The 18,649-nt window shown below is 49.4% G+C and overlaps 2 protein-coding genes across 3 annotated transcripts in view; both read left to right on the top strand.

The window, feature by feature from the left end:
- Window positions 1-7,404: 7,404 nt before the first annotated feature.
- On the top strand, window positions 7,405-10,844 carry KCTD14 (potassium channel tetramerization domain containing 14; the record flags this gene model as incomplete). The annotated part of the gene is made up of 2 exons (XM_082337978.1): window positions 7,405-7,464; window positions 10,173-10,844. 2 exons carry the CDS (start codon window positions 7,405-7,407, stop codon window positions 10,842-10,844), a joined length of 732 nt encoding a protein of 243 aa, XP_082194104.1.
- Window positions 10,845-13,623: 2,779 nt separating this feature from the next.
- Window positions 13,624-18,649, top strand: part of INTS4 (integrator complex subunit 4) — a 36,058-nt gene continuing 31,032 nt past the window's right edge. Inside the window, exons 1-3 of one of the 2 annotated variants that reach the window (XM_082304391.1) lie at window positions 13,624-13,894; window positions 14,570-14,761; window positions 17,293-17,410. In XM_082304391.1, the coding sequence (XP_082160517.1) occupies window positions 13,841-13,894; window positions 14,570-14,761; window positions 17,293-17,410 (364 nt within the window). In that variant the 5' untranslated portion in view covers window positions 13,624-13,840. Of the gene's footprint in view, window positions 13,895-14,566; window positions 14,762-17,292; window positions 17,411-18,649 lie in introns of both variants that reach the window. The other variant, XM_082304390.1, reaches the window with a different exon arrangement.

Raw genomic sequence — 18,649 nt, 5'->3', positions numbered from 1 at the left:
TCATATATAGAGATACACTCCATATGCATTATAGTATATACATATATGCATACCTGTTAAATCTTTGTTTCAGACAAAACTTCTCATGGGGAGGGAGTAGACTCAGATTTTGAAGGAGGAGAATTTATGACATAGAATTCAGAACATTTGAATATTTTTTTTTTGCCCAGCTCTCCTTGTATGATCCCGGTCAACATTTTGCCAGTCTGGTTCTCAGCTTGCCTTTCTCCTTGCTTAAGAGTTAATGCTCATTCAGAGCTTTGACTTAAGAGGAGGGCACGATGTGCAGAGCAAGGGTAATTTCTTGTTTGCTTCATCCTATTCTCTCAGGGTTCCTTAGAGAGACACTCCCTGGAAGGCCCAGCACTGCACAAGGACAAATTGAGGTATCCATAAACTGTTGCTAATAGGAGGAGGTGCTGGAAAAAATACCCCCAAACCCACATATCCTTTGGCAGGAGCATCTTACCAGCAGACAGGGATATCTGCCACCGGTAACCGGAGGGAGCCCCAGAAGTGCAGATCCTTCCTCTAGCTCTCCAGCAGCTTATTTCCACAGCAGATGCCCAAGGTTTTCCTCTTGATTGAAGCCTTGGTCTCACAGAGTCCCAGAGTTACACAGCCAAAGTCTGTCTTCTCTTTCCCTCCTTATTTCTCTGTCTTGCTGGCAGCAAATGGTCTTATTTCTCAGCCTTGCTTTTCCATGACTAACCCAGCCTCTCCTCTCCTACCACCAGCTTGGGAGAAGCAAGTGGTAGCCTCAACAAGCAGACCAGGCATAAACCCACTGGCTGGGTTGCCATCCTTCATAGACTACACTGAAATAATCCTCTTTTCTGCAGATCGTCCTTTTTCTGGCTAGACTAACAGCATCAGCCTGAACTTGGACTGGAGACAACCCAGTGACCCTCAAGATGGAGTGACCAACTGAACGGACCCATGCCGACACCTTCAGTAGGACTGCTGTGTGACAGGGACCGGGGAATAGTGGCACCCATACACTCAGCTCTGCCCCACACCCTCCACGCAGTATGTCAAGAGCTTGGGGAAAGCTCAGGAAGGGGAAGCACGTGAGGAGATAGAGAAAGATGGGCAAGAAGAGAGCACGGTTGTATCTAGTTTGGCTTCTTGCTCCAGGAAAGCCTACAACCCAAGCTGAACATGATATAAACATGGGAAAGAAGTCAATGGGCATGAGGATCAGGAGAATAACGTGGTTTCTCAGGAATGTGGACACTGATGGGCCTGTTGGGTTGTTTTAACCGATGGCAATATGAGTGGTTATGTCTGTATCCCGAGGTTGCCTCCCCCAATTCATCCACTGGGGATGGCATATGCACTTGCCTGGCCAGGAGGAGTTTTGCTCCCTTGGCTTTTGATGGTGCCCTGGGGCCTGTCCAAAGCCAGCTCAGATCTCGATACAAGCCACCAGCCATGCATTCCCCAGGTCCGTGAAGGTGGGTGGAGTTGATAAACGTCTGGAAGGCAGCGGGTAGAAATGCCAAGGGTGTTTGCACAGCGCATGGCTGTTTGGTTTAGGAGTGGCTCCTGGACTGCAGAGCCACCAGCCCAGCTGCACCGGTGCAATTCCTGAGCAGAGCTAAAGCAAACTGCTGATGGTTTTGCTTTTCATCCATATGACGCTCTGCCCTGCTGTGCTAGAAGTTTGCCCACTCGTGGGTCTCCCCGTCGCTGGGCACTGCTGGCTCCACTAGGAATAAATCCCCAGGATCTGGCCGTGCAGGGTGCAGATGGAGCGATGTCAGTGAGAGCTGATGTGAGGACAGTGAGCCCTTGGATCCCAAGTGACAAAGAAATGCTTCACAAATTGCGTAGGTGGGCCACAGGTCACCAGAGCAACCCGGCAATTTGCAGGAGTAGGCGAATGTGCTTCAAAAGACAAAAAAAAATCTGTTTTTCCTGTAACCTTTGCAAGAGACCTGGGTTGTCTTGGTGCATCCCCCAGCAAACTCCAGGGTGGAGACTGGGATGCCCTGCCAAGTCCCAGCTGGAGCAAATACTATCCACACGGGACTTCAGAAGGGCTATGCCAAGTTTGCTGCCTCTCCTCTTTGCTAACCCATCCACCTCTGGTTAAAATAACCCGGCTCATTCCCTAGGTTTCCACAGGAACCTCCTCCACTGAGACGCCCTGGAGCAGATGGGTCCTGGGAATCAGCTTCTTTAGGTGCCCTTTCCATCGATTTATCATCACTCCCAGCAGTGATAATGCTATCTGGCTGTAATACACCATGAAGGGTGGAGATCAGCTATGGATTGTCACCTCCACGTTCCAGGCAAATGGTCCAGAGCAAAAGGGCTTTATCCCCTCAACAAACTTAGATACAGGAGAAGAGGGAACAAGAGGAGGAAGGCAAACAGGAGCTGCTCCCAGCTGCTTCCCCCCATCCAAACTTCTCATTTCCCTTCCTGTTTTAAGCATGTAATTTTTTTTCCCCTTGGGTTTAGCGTATTTACTTGTACTAGGGCATAAAACCCAAATCTGAATGTCGTTGATCTAATTCTCTTAAACAGAAGCTGCCAATGCAACGTGCTAAGGAAATCTGTTAAAAATACTTTTATGGATAGCACTATTTTCCAAACTGATGTATGTACCAGCATAGAGATGTTCCAGTTCATTGTTATGTACATATTTATACAATTTTCAAAAAACACATATTTATTCCCCACAAAGCCATTGTCAAGTTATTCATTCTTTGGCAGACACAAAGTTCTTAGCATTAGTATGGTTATTCTTATGATTCATACTGTGGTTGATCGTACAAGATCCAGGCACAGGCTAATCCTTCATGCAAAGACAGTGAAAGGATGGTCCCTGCCTGAAAGAGCTTACAGTCTTGGAAACATCACTCTTACATTAAAAAAACATGCGGGCATTTCTTTCTACAAAAGAAACGTCAGGGCCAGTGGCCACGCTGAGCAGAATAGGCAGGAGGCCTGAAGCATCGCTGCGCTCGAGGAGTCGGGAGAGGGGCGAAGAACATCTAACTGGTTCTTCTTCCTTGTCTTCCTCATAGCTCCATGACCCATTTCAGCAGCCAGCATCTCCAAAAGGTCTCAGCAGCGTCCCCTTCGAGGACAGGACCTGGCTGATCCTGCTTGATCTCCTCTGCAAACATCCTCAGAGTTCTCTTTCTCTGCTCGACAGCAAGCAGGTGGATCCCCAACAGACCATCAAGGCATCAGACACAGCTTTAACAGGCCCAAAGGATGAAGGATTTCAGGGATCCAGGCCAACTGGTAACAAATATAAAGCCCAACAGGGATCCTGGGTGGAAATTCCAGCTTAATACAAATCAAATCTCATTCCCCAAAAGGGAGAAGCCCCGCTAACCTCCCTGAAACAGCACAGCCACGGCCAAGACTCTCCAGGGGGTGCGGAGCAGCAGCTACAATGGAGCTGCCGGTTGTGGGAATCCCAGGACCCTGGTCGCCCGAGGCTATGGAGACTTTCATGGTCTTGGCTTTTTACTTTCTTGTCAAGGGAAGAATGAAATTCAAACCAGCCTCAGCTAGCTGTTACCAGCAGCGTGGACTGCTGAGAGCCTTGTCAGAGCTGCCTCCTCCGATCCCCTCCAAAACTCCGATCCCACTTCTGCCTTTCACGGGCTGCTCCCCCACCCACTGGTTTCCTCAGCATGGCTTTGACCATGGGGTAGAAGTAGGACTGACAAACTGCAAGAGCGACTGTTTCCACTTATTGCAGGCACAGAGGGCTTTGACGCAGGGTCGGATGCCTGCCCAGCAAAGCTGTGACACCAAACAGGTCAGATGTGTGGTCCTAGTAATGCAGGATGCCACCTCTGGTGTGATCACTTAAAAGCAAAGCACCAAATCCCCACGGGTAGGCAGTGATATGCCAATGGCTTGGGCTGTGAGAAGTTCTTCCTAAGGCCTCTTTTGAGATCAGATGAATTTGGCAGTTTAAATCAAGTCCTTATTGAAAAGGGGGAAAAAAAAATCCAACTGGGAGTAATTTGTATAGCAGGACTGAAAAATGCCATCTTAAAGCAAGTCATTTGCAAACAGAGAAGGAGTTGTGAGTGATGTGATGGCTGGAGGCTGTCTTGGGCATAGCGATGATGAAATTATCAATAGAGTTTTTGATTCTTGGAGAATTAAGGAGGGGGTTCAGCAGAACTGCTACCTTGGACTTTCAGGGAGCAGACTTTGACCTGTTTAGGAGCCTGGTTGACAGAGTCCCTTGGGAGGCAGTCCTGAAGGGCAGAGGAGTCCAGGAAGGCTGGATGTTATTCAAGAAGGAAGTCTCAAAGGCGCAGGAGCAGGCTGTCCCCATGTGCCGTAAGTTGAGCAGGCGGGGGAGAAGATTGGCCTGGCTGAGCAGAGAGCTTTGGCTGGAACTCAGGAAAAAAAAGGAGAGTTTATGAGCTTTGGGAGAAGGGGCAGGCAACTCTGGAGGACCACAAAGATGTCGTGAGGTTATGCAGGGAGGAAATTAGAAGGGCCAAAGCCCAACTGGAATTAATTTGGCTACTGCCGTAAAAGACAACAAAAAAAGTTTCTATAAATACATTAGCAACAAAAGGAGGGCTAAGGAGAATCTCTGTCCTTTATTGGATGTGGGGGGAAACATAGTGATAAAGGATGAGGAAAAGGTTGAGGTACTTCATGCCTTCTTTGCCTCGGTCTTTAATAGTCAGACCAGTTGTTCTCGGGGTACCCAGCCCCCTGAGCTGGAAGACAGGGACAGGGAGCAGAATGAAGCCCCCAGAATCCAAGGGGAAATGGTCAGCGACCTGCTACACCACTTAGACACACACAGGTCTATGGGGCCGGATGGGATCCACCTGATGATACTGAGGGATCTGGCGGAGGTGCTCACCAAGCCACTTTCCATCATCTATCAGCAGTCCTGGCTGACTGGGGAGGTCCCAGTCGACTGGAGGTTAGCAAACGTGACGCCCCTCTACAAGAAGGGTCAGAAGGAGGATCCGGGGATCTGGCCTGTCAGCCTGACCTCGGTGCCGGGGAAGGTCATGGTCACAAGTGGTGTTCCCCAGGGCTCAGTACTGGGGCCAGTTCTGTTTAATATCTTCATTGATGATCTGGACGAGGGGATCGAGGGCACCCTCAGTCAGTTTGCAGATGGCACCAAGTGGGGTGGAAGTGTCGATCTGCTGGAGGGCAGGAAGGCCCTGCAGAGGGACCTGGCCACGCCGGGTCGATGGGCCCAGGCCAACTGTGTGAGGGTCAGCAAGGCTCAGGGCCGGGTCCTGCCCTGGGGGCACAACAACCCCAGGCACCGCTGCAGGCGTGGGGAGGAGCGGCTGGGAGCTGCCCGGCGGGAAAGGGCCTGGGGGTGCTGGTCGACAGCCGCTGGACATGAGCCAGCAGTGTGCCCAGGTGGCCAAGAGGGCCAGTGGCACCCTGGCTTGTATCAGGACCGGTGTGGCCAGCAGGAGCAGGGCAGGGATGGTGCCCCTGCGCTGGGCACTGGTGAGGCCGCCCCTCGAATGCTGTGCTCAGCGCTGGGCCCCGCACCCCAAGGCGGCCCTGGAGGGGCTGGAGCGTGGCCAGAGCAGGGCAGCGAGGCTGGGGCAGGGGCTGGAGCACAAGGCTGGGGAGGAGCGGCTGGGGGAGCTGGGGGGGCTCAGCCTGGAGAAGAAACTTTGATTTTTTAAAATTTATTACAAGCCACAAAACGTGGGCTTCCAAGCAGACCTCACTGGTGAATCCAACACTATTAATTCTTCTGGTCTGGCAAAGGGAAAATTCAAGCCCTTCTACTCAAAGCAGCAGAGATAACTCAGACACAGGTTATTACTCAGGATCCCTCAGGTTGTTTTAGAGCAGCAGAAGCAAAACGTAAGTTGGGTTCAATGACAGGTTCACCCAAATTCACAAAGCATTCAGAAGAATCTGGGTCCAGCTTTGATGGAGCCTTGGGTGAGGACTGGCTTTATTCTCAAGGTGAGTGAATCAGTGCAAATTATAACATTTTTTGCTCCGTGCCTCAAGCTTCTGGTCTGATCGATGCTGTCTTCTGGGAGGATACAGATCCAGAAAAATCCCTGGAGGATGCAAAATCCCTGGCGTCCATGAGCACAACGCAGATTTTGTGCAAATGGTTTCCTTATATACCATGCTGTCATTTTTCATCATTAAAATATCCCCCAGGAAGATTTTTAGGAAGCGCTGTATTTGTCTGAGATCTTCCCTTTGGTTCTTGGTATCAGGAAACAGCTTGGGATGAAAAAGAGTGAAGCAAGGTTGGTAGAGGAGATAACACCTTTTATTAGACCAACAGAAACTGGAAAAAAATGGAAGAAACCCCAGGCACGCTGAAACAGAAGCTGACAGACTTTAGGGCACACAAGTGCACACAAGTGGCAATTTTGCCACTGTAATGGAACAAAGACACAGAAGTGATGAGTGGCCTGAAGACAAATTTGAAAGCAACAGTGCACTCAGAAACACGCAGAATCAAACTGAGGAGACTCTGCAGGCCTGTGGTCCGGCTCTGGAGAGGTTATTTAGACTCACTCTGATTTGATCCTCTGCATTTAAAAAATGAACACAGAATCCTTGTGAGTGTCTCAATGCTGCGAGAAACAGTCCCACTGCCATTAAATCTGTGGTGCTCTCCACTTTCAGTGTTTGGTGGATACAAGATATTAGAAAACAATGTCATGCAAAGATACTAATCAAATATTTATGACCAATTGAAAAGAATAGTTCAGACTCAAGCAGAGATTCAGGTTTGGTTTTATTTACCTTGCACAAATTACTCAGTGCTCGGGGATTGTATTGGCAAGGAAGAAAATGCCACCACCTTGGCCAGATTGTAGATACCCTGATCTGACATCGATACATAGGACAAATGGGATCAATGAGACGGTTTGGGATAAACCGCGCTTTAAAACAGCAGCGCACGGAAGCCAAAAAGCTGTGAAAATGTTCACTGGTTTCGATACAACCGGTTTGTGAAGCAGAGGCGGTCACGCAGGCACACGTTGCGGGGCTCCTCGGAGGTGCTCTGGGCACTGGGCCTCCTTTGGAAAGGATTATTTGGCTCTTAGTCACCGCACAGATAGTATTACAGGAGGTGCGTGCTGGCAGCCAGCCCAAGTCCACCCTGCGCCTTGCTGGTTGCCAGAAAACTAATGAGCAAATACTTCCGCTTTCAGGCTCTTCCCTCCCCTCTCCCTACACCTGCAACCTGTACCAGGGCTGTGCCTGGAGCAAGCTGGAGCCTCCGGGGCAGCGGCTGGGCTGGGAGCTTGGAAAAAACCTGACCTAACGAAGAAAAACCAAGTGAAAGAGGACTGGAGCACGGCGGGGAGCCATCCTGCGTGTGGGGCAGGACCTGAGCACCGAGCAGCAGGTTTTCCCACACCGCTGAGCCGTCAGCTCCCGGGAAAAATGAGCATTTCGTCGGAGCACAAGCCCCTTGGGAAGCAGGTCACCGGTAGCCTGCATACGGTGAGTGAGGTATTGGCTCCGGGGCACGGTTCCCTCCTGTGGGATCAAAGCACCCATTTTGGGCTACATTAGAGGGTTTTTTTACCCCCATCTGCTATTTTGAAGACGCCAGGGCTTGACAGATATGTGACCAAGAAGAGGACTCTAGGTAAAAAGCTGTGTCTGACTCAGACCTGTTTGCACCAGTTTGGTTACAGAAGGGCCACATCCCTTGCAGGCATACAAGATCTGGCAACAGCAAATAACCAGAGCGGTCCTTTTCCCCTTTGACAAGAGGCGGAATTAATTTAATATGATCTTTAATTGGTCATGTCCCTAAATAAAAGCCTGTTGTGAGTTTTGGGGTCTTTCAATAGTTCTTAGAGTCTCTAATGATGCAAAAGCTGTCCTGTGTTGTAGAAGTGCAGAATCATCAGCTGGGAGCAGTCGTTGTTCTAGCTCTAAGGAAAATTAATGGCAATCTCAAGACAAGCAGAGTACTACCAGGCAGAAATCAGGGACAAGATCAGACGATGTTTTCCTTTTCCACTCCTCTGCCCTCAGTTTGTTGGCAACCAGTTTGTCTTCTCTGTTGTCACTGTACGGCCTCTCCCCCAGACCTCTCTGTCTTTAAAAGATCCAATCTTACTGTGTTGCATTTTTCTTGTGTAGGTTGCAAAACGCTTCCCCAGGGAGGTAAGTGTTTTGCAGGTGAATAAACTGGGGCACAGATAGGTGGAATGACTTCCTAAGTGTCACCTCGCTGGCTAATTACAGAGCTGGGAATCAGCTGGTGCCACTACTCCCAGTCGTCTGGGAACCAGTTCAGTCCCAGGCCAAACTCATTAATCAAGATCTGAGAACACAAGGTTAGTTGGGCTACTGCATTAATGAAGAACATGTTACCCATTTGTATTAGTGACCAGCAGCATGAGACATCTGACCTGCCATCTGAAAAAGGAGCAACGGCTCAAAAGGATGAGACCTTCCTATCAAATGATCCCTGCCGGGGAAAGCTGTTGTTATCACTTGGACTAATGGCAAATTTCCTAACTGAGAGGCTTTGCTACAGAAACAGCTTTGGGCCATGTTCTTCAGTGGGTGGAAATCAATGGATAGTGTCAGACGGAATAATTTTTTATGTCTCCTTGGCCCTAGTGTAAATGATTGCCCTCGAGATGAAGCCACCCACACTAGGGCAAAGCAATATTCCAGCTGGGTCTTTGGCCTGAATCTTCCGTTGTTTCCCTGGCTTGCCCAGGCTGTGAGCAAATTTCTGCTAAATCTGATAGCTTGCTGCTGTTTGAAGGGAAAGGTCTCCCCCTGCTCTGGCTTGTCTGTTCCTAGTCCCTTCCTTTTGCCAGCTCTGGTGCTTGTTAAATCCTCTGTGAGCCAATTCAGCTCCGTAAGATGAAAGAAAAGCAGCGCTGGCACGAGGTGAGCAACAGAAACACGTAGGTAGGTAGAAGGGTGGAAAGGGGAGAGGGCAGCAGGAGCTCCCCCTCCTCTTGGTGCGAGCTGTGAGATCAGCTCAGGCCACCCCGTGGGTCCGTACCTGCGGGATCCAGCTAAGCCCTGAAGTACACGCTTCGCTTCAGGCATGTGACCAGCAGCACTGAAGCAGATCCTTGCGTGATCGGATCCAAGAAAGAGCAGGTGAGCTCCTGGAAAAAAGGGTTGTTATTGACTCACGCCTTCCCAATGGCAGGTGTGGTCCTGGCCAGGCATGTGACTCCATTACGGCAGTGACGGCGGGAGGGAAAATAACTGCCTCCTCTCTTCCTTCTCCCGTTCCTCTGCTGAGTACTATGAAAAATGACCGAGTGCAAAGGGAGGCTGTTAAAACTTTTCAGCACTGAACCGTCAGGAAGGTCAGACCAGACACCAGGTCCAGCTTTCCGGGCATTCAGGCCTCCTCCAGTGTGTTTCAGGTAGCAGTGGTGTTAATGCATGGTGAAATAAAATAAATCCAAACAAAAATCCAAGCTTTATGTTCTTCCTTCTTAAATCCATGTCAGTGGCATGAATTATTTCCTTTACTTCCTAGTTAAAGCTAGCATACATTTCGAAAGTGCTTTGCTAAACAGCTTCTGTCCTCCACCTCTGACATGATGCATTTTTGTGTCTTACCTCAGTATTTGTAACTAAACCCCCAGATGAGTGGAAGCCAATTCCACCCATTTCTAAAGTTTCAAAGAGCTTTGGTTCCTCCTTTGAAGAGGAAAACACCAGCTCAGGTGAGAGGAATGGCGTTGCACAGCTTCGAGCTCGGTCCTTGTCCCTCTGCACGTGGGGAGGGCGAGCGGTCAGGTCGCTCTCGCTGGAAGGACGGGGGCCAGCAGGGACGACGCTTGTGTGGGTCTTAGGAGATCGACATCGGATCCTGTCATCACTGACAGCTTCCCTGGGCAGGGGACTTCTCGTCCCTCTTCCTCACTGACAAAATGACATTTTCCTACATCCCAAAGATGTGGTGTTAGAAATGTCCAAGTCTCTGCTGGTCTCATTACGAGGGCTGTATAAGCATCCTGCGTCTGCTTTTAGCAATAAATGGGGTGGGTGTTTCCATCTGATCCCCAAGGGATGGGGGCTTATACTGCTCTTCACACCGTCATTCCAATTTCAATCTGCAATTGCTTTATTTTTTTTTCCTTTTCCTTGACACTTCCACATTGACAGCCTCAGATGGGTAACGCATGTGGCTCTTTGTCCCCTTGTGATACTTGCAGTTGTCACCAATCGTGGAGTTAAATGTCGGCGGGGAGATGTACACGACAACGCTGAGCACCTTAAAGAAACACCCTGGCTCCAGGCTGGCGGAGATGTTCACTGGCCAGCCCAAACTCAGGACTGACTCCGAAGGGAGGTTCTTCATCGACAGGCCAGGCACCTATTTCAAATACATCTTGGAGTACCTGCGCAGTAACCAAGTGCCCACCCAGTGCGTCCAGGACGTCTACAAGGAGGCGTTGTTCTACGACATCGAACCTCTAATCAAGCAGCTAGAGAACTCCCCGCAGATCTTCGGGGAGCTCGTGGCGAGGAAGCAGTTTCTGGCTCGCGTGCCCAACTACGGCGAGAACATCGAACTGATGATCCGCATCGCCAGGGCGGAAGCGGTCGCATCCCGCCGGTCCAGCGTCATCGTGTGCGTGGTCAGAACTGAGGAGGACGCGGCCAGATGTCAGGATGCCTTGAACAGCTTGGACATGGATAAAAAGTCCGTGGTGAAGTTTGGCCCCTGGAAGGCAGCGCCGAGTATTTCTGATCTGCTGGACTGCATTCAAATGGATATTGAAGCCAAAGGGTATAAAATATCCTTTCAGCCCCACGTTGCTGAAAAAGGTTTTCGCTTCAAATCGCAGGACTTCTTCTACAAGTTCTTGTTCACCTGGTGGTAGCAAAGTGCCACCATCGATGGGGAACGGAAGAAAGCAATTATTAAAACAAATTAACTTGGGCCATGGAGACTAAGCCATGGACTACTGGAGGGACAGGAAGAAATGCGTGGCCCAACGAAAGGATCTCCTTTGGTCATCTGCCTAATTAAATAGCACTTAAGAGCTACTGTGTTGCTGGGCTTTAGGGGATAACTGTACGATTTAAAAGGTACCAGGAAAAGGAGGAATTTTACTCCTTCAGCATTGCTGACTATTTGATACGTTCAGAGAGCCAGATCTGAGGGGTGAGATAACCTCACTCGACCTAAGAGAAACGCATAATCCCAAATATGTCTCGTGGACACGTGGAGTGGGTCTCTCAGTGCAAATGGGAACAGGTCACATATGCGCAATTCCCGACGGAAACACTGGCAGCTGCATTAACACATGCTCAAATTAAATCTGGATCCTTAATGAGAAGGCAAGAGCTCTTCTTCTCACTGCCTTCCACACTAGAACCTAGGTTAAGAAGAAGGATTTCAGTGTCCCGTGATCTCTTCTTGTTCCTCCAGTAGGCAGCCTACTCTCTAGCCAATGTATTTATTACCGTTATTTATTATTTATTCTGAAGGAAAGACGGAGAATCTCGGCTATGGTCCAGGATTAACAAAAGGTAAAAATACCACCGCTGATCTGAGGAGTTTATAATCTAAGCACATACACTCCTGTCTCATGCCACACTATTTCAATCTGTTTCTTGTGACATTCATTATTATGATGATATTATTTCTAAATATATAAGCTTCTGGAAGAATAGGGAAAACCCACCGTGATTTCATAGAATCACAGAATCGTTAAGGTTGGAAAAGACCCTTAAGATCATCGAGTCCAACTGTTAACATTTGACGGGAAGGAAGCGCTACTGAAGTGACAGTCTGGGACCTCAGTGCAAATTCTCCTTTACAGACCACGAGCTGGGTCCCACATTGTGTTTTAAAAATCTTAGTTTTCAAAAGTTTATTTTTATACTGGAGGTGGCTGTTAGCTTGGTTTTAATCACGCTGAAAATCATAATGGCTAATTTGATTATGATCATATTTCCTTTATCTCTCAGAACATGGATTTCTTCCAGTTAAGGACAATAAACTCTGGGATGTTAAATAAATAACTTTATTTGAATGATACAGAAGTGCTTTATTTACTGACATCTTTCCCCTCAAATCCCCAAATTCTAAAGACCTGAAGATTTATCTTTATGCTAATGGATTTGAATCATTCCCCATTAAGCTTGGTTTCAGATGTGCTCATCCTAGCCCAGATTTTCCCCCAGTGAAAGTCGGGAGCCACCCCACCCACCTCAGGGCAGTGCTGCTGTGGGGACTCTCGCATTTATAACCTTGGTAAGAACTGATACAGTCAATGTCTGGGAAGGCAAAAACATTTAGAAAATAGGGTCTATGATCATATCTATGATCATAACCAAGTGGTCAGTGGTGCTTAGCCTAGAAGAAAAGAGACCGAGGAGGCCTTCAAATAGATAGAAGGCTGCTTTAAGGAGGAGATCAGTTACTCTTCATACATACTAAGGGTGGAAGAAGGGTTAACTGGCTTAAGTCACAACAAAGGAGATGATAGACTGAAATTAGATACCAGGAAAAAAAATCTGATTATAGGGTAGTTAAAGCCTCAAACCAACCAACCTCCTAAGACTACAGGACTGCTGTCATGAGAAACTTCAATAGTTTTATCAAGGATGGTCTTATAAAACAGCCCAGGCTGGAAGGGACCTCAAAGGATCACCTGGTCCCACCTCTGGTGGGAAGGGGAGCCTGGATGAGATTATTGAGCACCCTGTCCCGTCACGTCTTGAAAACCCCCAGCAACGTGGACTCCACCATGTCCCTGGGGAGGTTGTTCCAGTGAATGATGGTTCTCATCGTAAAAAATGTCTTATATTGAGAAGAAACCTCTCCCGGTGCAACTTGTACCCGTTACCCCTTGTCTTCTCCACATGGTTCCTTGTGAAAAGAGAGCCACCATCCACCATTCGAGAGCCTCCTCGAATGCTGTGCTCAGCGCTGGGCCCCGCACCCCAAGGCGGCCATGGAGGGGCTGGAGCGTGGCCAGAGCAGGGCAGCGAGGCTGGGGCAGGGGCTGGAGCACAAGGCTGGGGAGGAGCGGCTGGGGGAGCTGGGGGGGCTCAGCCTGGAGAAGAGGAGGCTGAGGGGAGCCCTCATCGCTCTCTGCAACGGCCTGAAAGGAGGCTGGAGCCGGGGGGGTCGGTCTCTGCTCCCCAGGAACAAGCGCTGGGACGAGAGGGAACGGCCTCAAGCTGCGCCAGGGGAGGTCTGGGTTGGATATTAGGAAAAACTTCTTCCCCCAAAGGGCTGTCAGGCCCTGGCCCAGGCTGCCCAGGGCAGGGGCTGAGTCCCCATCCCTGGGGGGATTTAAAAGACGGGGAGATGTGGTGCTTGGGGACATGGTTTAGTGGTGGCCTTGGCAGTGCTGGGTTAACGGTTGGACTCAATGATCTTAAGGGTCTTTTCCAACCTTAACGATTCTATGACTCCATGTTCATCGTTACTGGTCTCACACAGGGCTGTCATCACCTGAGCGCAGCCCACCCATGTTTGAAGGCCGTGCTAAGCTTTCATGTGTGTCTAACACGAGCTTGCCCGGAAATGTCATGCCATGTTATTTATATTTTGCTCTTTATGTGGTCTAACATCAAATACTAACGACACTGGTGGGTACTTTTGGGGACAGCTGGGCGGGGCTGACCGGGCTGACCTGCTGGCAGGGTTTGGCTGCGGGGCGGGCCAGGCCGCAGCCGCCATGTTCGGCCCGCGTTCCCACGGCAACGGGAGGCCGCCCCCTCCGGGGCCCGCCCGCCTGACCATAGAGGGCAGCCTCCAGGTGGGAAGAGAGGCCGTTACTTCTGCCCCTTCCCTGCTGGCGCCTCTGTGGTTTCTCTTCCGGGTCGCGCATACGGCGGCCGCGGAGGGCCAGGCGGCGGCATGGCGGCGCACCTGAAGAAGCGGGTGTACGAGGAGTTCACCAAGGTGGTCCAGGTAACGCACCGCCACCGGGCCGGGCCGGGCCGAGCGGAGCGGGGCGGGGGGGACCGTCCCGAGCGCTGCCGTGCGGCCAGCGGTGCCGGTGGGTGAGGCGGAGCTGTGGGAAAAGCCGCCGGGCTAGCCCGAGGCCTAGCCCTGGGGTGCGGGCCTCGGGGCCCGGGCGGCCCGTGAGGGGTGGAGGGGAGCGGGACGGATTGGCCCCGGGTTTAGGGAGGTCGGAGCTGCCTGGAGGGAAGGGGGATGGCTCGGCGCGTGTGAGGGGGGCACAGTGCTCCCCTCAGGGCGGGGAGGGAGCGACTGACTGCCGGGGGGTGGAGGAGGCCGCTTCCCCCAGCCCGGGATGGGGCCGCGGCGGTGAGTTTCTCGGATGCTCTAGATTAGTGGGCATGGGAAAAGCCATGTTTGCCCTGGGGTGGTTGTCTGGGTTTGGAAGGGGCAGGATTTGCCCCAGGCAGTGTTTCCCGGGGATAGGGGCTACCTGGGCAGTGCAGGAGCAGCCCCAGGGGGCTGAGGATGTGTTCCTGCCTAAGACAGATGAGGGAGAGGCCAGTGACTGCCCTGGGGCACAGGAGCTTTCTCAGGCTTGGTGCTGAAACAGTGTTCGCACCAGGAAGAGGCGAGTCAGGATTTGCTCCGTGTTTCTGAACCGTGCCTCTCTGCCCGCAGCAGCAGCACGAGGACCTGTCCGCTAAGAAGCTGCGGCTGACCAAGCCCAGCAAGTCAGCGGCTCTCCATGTCGACCTGTGCAAAGCCACCTCCCCCGCAGATGCCTTGCAGTACCTGCTCCAGTTTGCCAGGAAACCCGTGGAGGTGGAGAGCGTGGAAGGGGTTGTCCGGATCCTGCTGGAGCATTATTACAAGGTGGTGAAGCTGGGAGCCAAGCGTGCTTCCAGAATCCTCCTTCTGGTCGTGTTTTCTTGGGGTTGGATGTGGAATAGAGAGTCACAGGCTCCTGGTCCTGACTCAGTTGCCAACAGCCTGGGCTATTGGAAGCCCTCTGTGAGGAGAGTGAGTGACTGTAGTCCTTTACCTGAGTGATTCCTGGTCATGTTGCTCGGTCCCTTTGCTGATGGTTTCAGGAGCCAGTGACGGAGATGTGACTACGTTGTCCCTGCAGATGGCCTGTGTGATTGGGCTTAAATTAACAAAGCACAAAGACACGACAAGTTTTCCAGGGAACCTGGCTGTCCAAAGCTGGCTGAACTTTATCTGAATCATTCCTGACTGATGTTTCCTTGCCTTGCTCTTAATTTCTTCTAACAGTGGAGAAACTTTTTAGCTATTGCTTATGCTGCAAAGCCCTTTTAAAATGACACTTCTGAAAAACTTTTCAACACAAAATTCTTAACAGCAAAGTAACAAATAAATAACAGAAGTAATATATGCTTTGTAGTATCCAGATATTGATCTTGATAAAGCAAAGCTTTATGGCGGCTGACAAAGCTGCACTGTAGGCTGAAACATTTCTCATAAAAGTCCCTGTGCTGGTCTGTCTTTTTTTGTTTTTGACAATTGAGTCTATTTTGTTTTGAACTTACACTAAAACTCTAAGTTGCATTTTATCTATTTCTGTGCTCTACCTGATTTGGCTTGTGTGTTGAGACTGTTTTACTTTTTTTTTTGTGGATGGAAACTTACTTTCATCATTGGACTAGTCCCAGCTGAAAAGAGTGTACAACTTAACCTGGTGTAGTTCCGTAGCTTTCTATGAAGAAAGCTGTGGTTTCTGATGAAATACCGCAAGTTATTTGGTGTTTGAAGTTTGTATTGTAGCCTATATTAGAAGAGAGACTCTTAAATCTACAGATGAGGTCATGTTTTCAGTGCACAGCCTGTTACAGAAACCAGCTTTTAAAAAGCTACAGGACTGCAGAGCGTTGTAGCAGCAGGGGGGACAGGATACTGTAAGCTGGTGTTGCTCTCAGCAATGGCGTGTCCTCAAACAGTGGCCTGAGGTGATTCTAAAGTCCCTTCCTGACTGCCGAGGGTGGTCGGGACGAGGGGTTAGAGGCACCTGTGCTTAGTGGTGTTTTGCTCCTGAAGATGGCAATCAGACCTGTAAACTAAAAAGATAAATTTCTCTAATTTCCTGCTCGTGAACCATTAGAAGGAGGGAAGAAATGCCCTCTGGAGTGGGAGGCTGCTCGTAACTCGGTAACGAAAACATTGCAGGCATTATTCATAAGGCTTTAAAAAGTGCTGTTATAGGTGTCCTTTTTAAAATCATTGATTTTTATCACTATTCGTGGAGAGAGTAGTCCTTTTGTTAAAAGGACGTGAGTAATGGTGAGTAAACGTCAAATGTATTACACTGTGGAAATCCGTGCATCCTACCACTGATGTGAGTAGTCCAATGACAGTAACTTGTTCAAGCACATAATTTTGGCCCTGAGAAAGAAAATGCTTCTCAGCTCAGTTGAGAAAGAGGTTACACGTACAGGTATCACATTTGTCCCTTGGGGGGGTGTTGCGCCATTGAAGTCTCTCCTGTACACTGTTGAAAGACATAAAACTTGTAACTGTAATATTTCTGCACCTGTTGAAAGGTGTAATATTTGTAACTGTAATATTTCTTCACCTCTGCGTTGCACCATTGCTTGGTAAGATCTAAGTATGAAATCCAGACTTCTTTTTGTCTTTCTACCTTGTATTGGATATCCCTGGCAATACGATGCAAGAGAGCTTCCACTTATGACCAGAATTCTTGTGTGCACAAGTCTGTAGAAGACTCAAAATAATAACTTTGAAATGCATGAACTTTTAGAATGAATTTGAAATGAATACTAACTTGTGAAGCTTATTTCTGTAATTCTCACCTGTGACAGCTTTTGCTGTTGCTTAAATGAGCAGATGTATGCAGCTAACACATGCTTCTATTACTTTTTTTTTTTTTTTTTACCTTGCTGTGTTTGGTTTCTTTCTTTTGAAAAAGATTGGCAGGATTCCACCCCACTGTTAAGAGAAAGTTGTTTTCTGTGGCCCACGTACCTTGCTGCTTAGCAGAGGTCAAGAGACCATCAGTCGCAGTTCATCTTCTAAAATCTTCCCATTTGTTCATTAAAAACTTGCAAAGACATTAACATTATCAATACCGAATTTTCCAGCATCTTGAAAACCTGATTTATTTAAACTTTAAATTTGCAAACAGTATGAAGGTAATTTTGAGGAACTATGAGTAAAAGAATCATTTTGAAGTGAACTGGAAGCTGCCACATAAACATTCTGGTATGGTTAATTTTCTGTGGGGCGTGCTGTGGATGTACGGAGGAGGAGGTAGCCCAACAGTAAAGTTCAGACCCTTGTGCTGCATCGTGTGTTGGTCCTGCCTGTACGTAGTGTTTTATGCTCTTCAAACTCGAAAATGAATGAGGGTGTCTGCTGTTCCCTTCCAGGAGAATGATGCCTCTGTAAGATTGAAGATTGCTTCCTTGCTGGGCTTGTTATCGAAGACTGCAGGATTTTCCCCAGATTGCATTATGGACGATGCCATTAACACGCTTCAAAATGAGAGTAAGTCTCGCTTTTCGGGTGGTGCTTGAGATCAAGGCAGAATCACGTAGTCTTTAAGCATTTAGGACAGCGGCAAGGCCCTTACATCTGAAGTGTATAATTGGGAATTGTTGCTCAGAGTATTTATTTTCTGCTTTTGTGAATGATGACAGACAATGCCGTGGTCTGAGGAGGAGAAGAATGTTCCTCAGACCTGCCTGCTGTATACCTTTGTTTTAAGGGAGTGCAAAGTTTGCTTTTGCATCTCTGTGTGAGAGCCGGTGCTTCTGAAGTGCTCTGTTCTAGAGAACAGTCTTGGTTAAAGTGGAATCTTGTTTGAAGAGGAGCTTTTTTTCTTACCATGCTACAGGCTAGCTTATCGGAGCTAATGCAAGAAGGCAGTAGTGTGTTAGCATTGGATTTGTAAAATACAGGTTGTCCGGTCTGTGGCTTCATTCAAGTCTGTTTATAGTTCTTTGTTATATTCACGGTTTGTATGTGCTTTACTTGGTGCAGTTTAATTTTATTTTAATGTCATTTATAGAATCAAATAATGGTTTGGGTTGGGAGGGACCTTTAAAGCTCATCTAGTCCACCCCCACTGCCATGGGCAGGGACACCTTCCACTAGACCAGGTTGCTCAGAGCCCCACCCAGCCTGGCCTTGAATGTTTCCAGGGATGGGGCATCCACAGCTTCTCTGGGCAACCTGGGCCAGTGCCTCACCACCCTCATCATAAAGAATTTCTTCCTTATCTAAACCTACCCTGTTTCAGTTTAAAACTGTTGCCCCTTGTCCTGTCCCTACAGGCTTTGGTAAAAAGTCCCTCTCTGCCGTTCTTGTACTGCAAGGCCGCAATCAGGTCTCCCCGCAGCCTCCTCCTCCCCAGGCTGAACCCCCCCAGCTCTCAGCCTGTCCTCACAGCAGAGCTGGGCCACCCTCGGACCATCGCTGTGGCCTCCCCTGGCCCCACTCCAACGGCTCCATGTCCTTCCCGTGCTGAGGACCCCCGAGCTGGACGCGGGGCTCCAGGGGGGTCTCCCCAGAGCGGAGCAGGGGGGCACAATCCCCTCCCTCGCCCTGCTGGCCATGCTGCTTTTGATAGAGCCCAGGAGACGCTTGGCTTTCTGGGCTGCGAGAGCACATTGCTGGCTCATGTCCAACTATTCATCCACCAGTACCCCAAAGTCCTCCTCAGGGCTACTCTCAATCCAGACATCCCCGGTCTGTATTGATACTGGGGATTGCCCTGACCCAGGT

This window comes from Platalea leucorodia (genome assembly GCF_965183815.1).
Source record: "Platalea leucorodia genome assembly, chromosome: 2".
In the NCBI taxonomy this organism is placed as follows: domain Eukaryota; kingdom Metazoa; phylum Chordata; class Aves; order Pelecaniformes; family Threskiornithidae; genus Platalea; species Platalea leucorodia.
The sequence above is the reverse complement of the archived record's forward strand: the minus strand, read 5'-3'. Positions and strand labels throughout refer to the sequence as shown.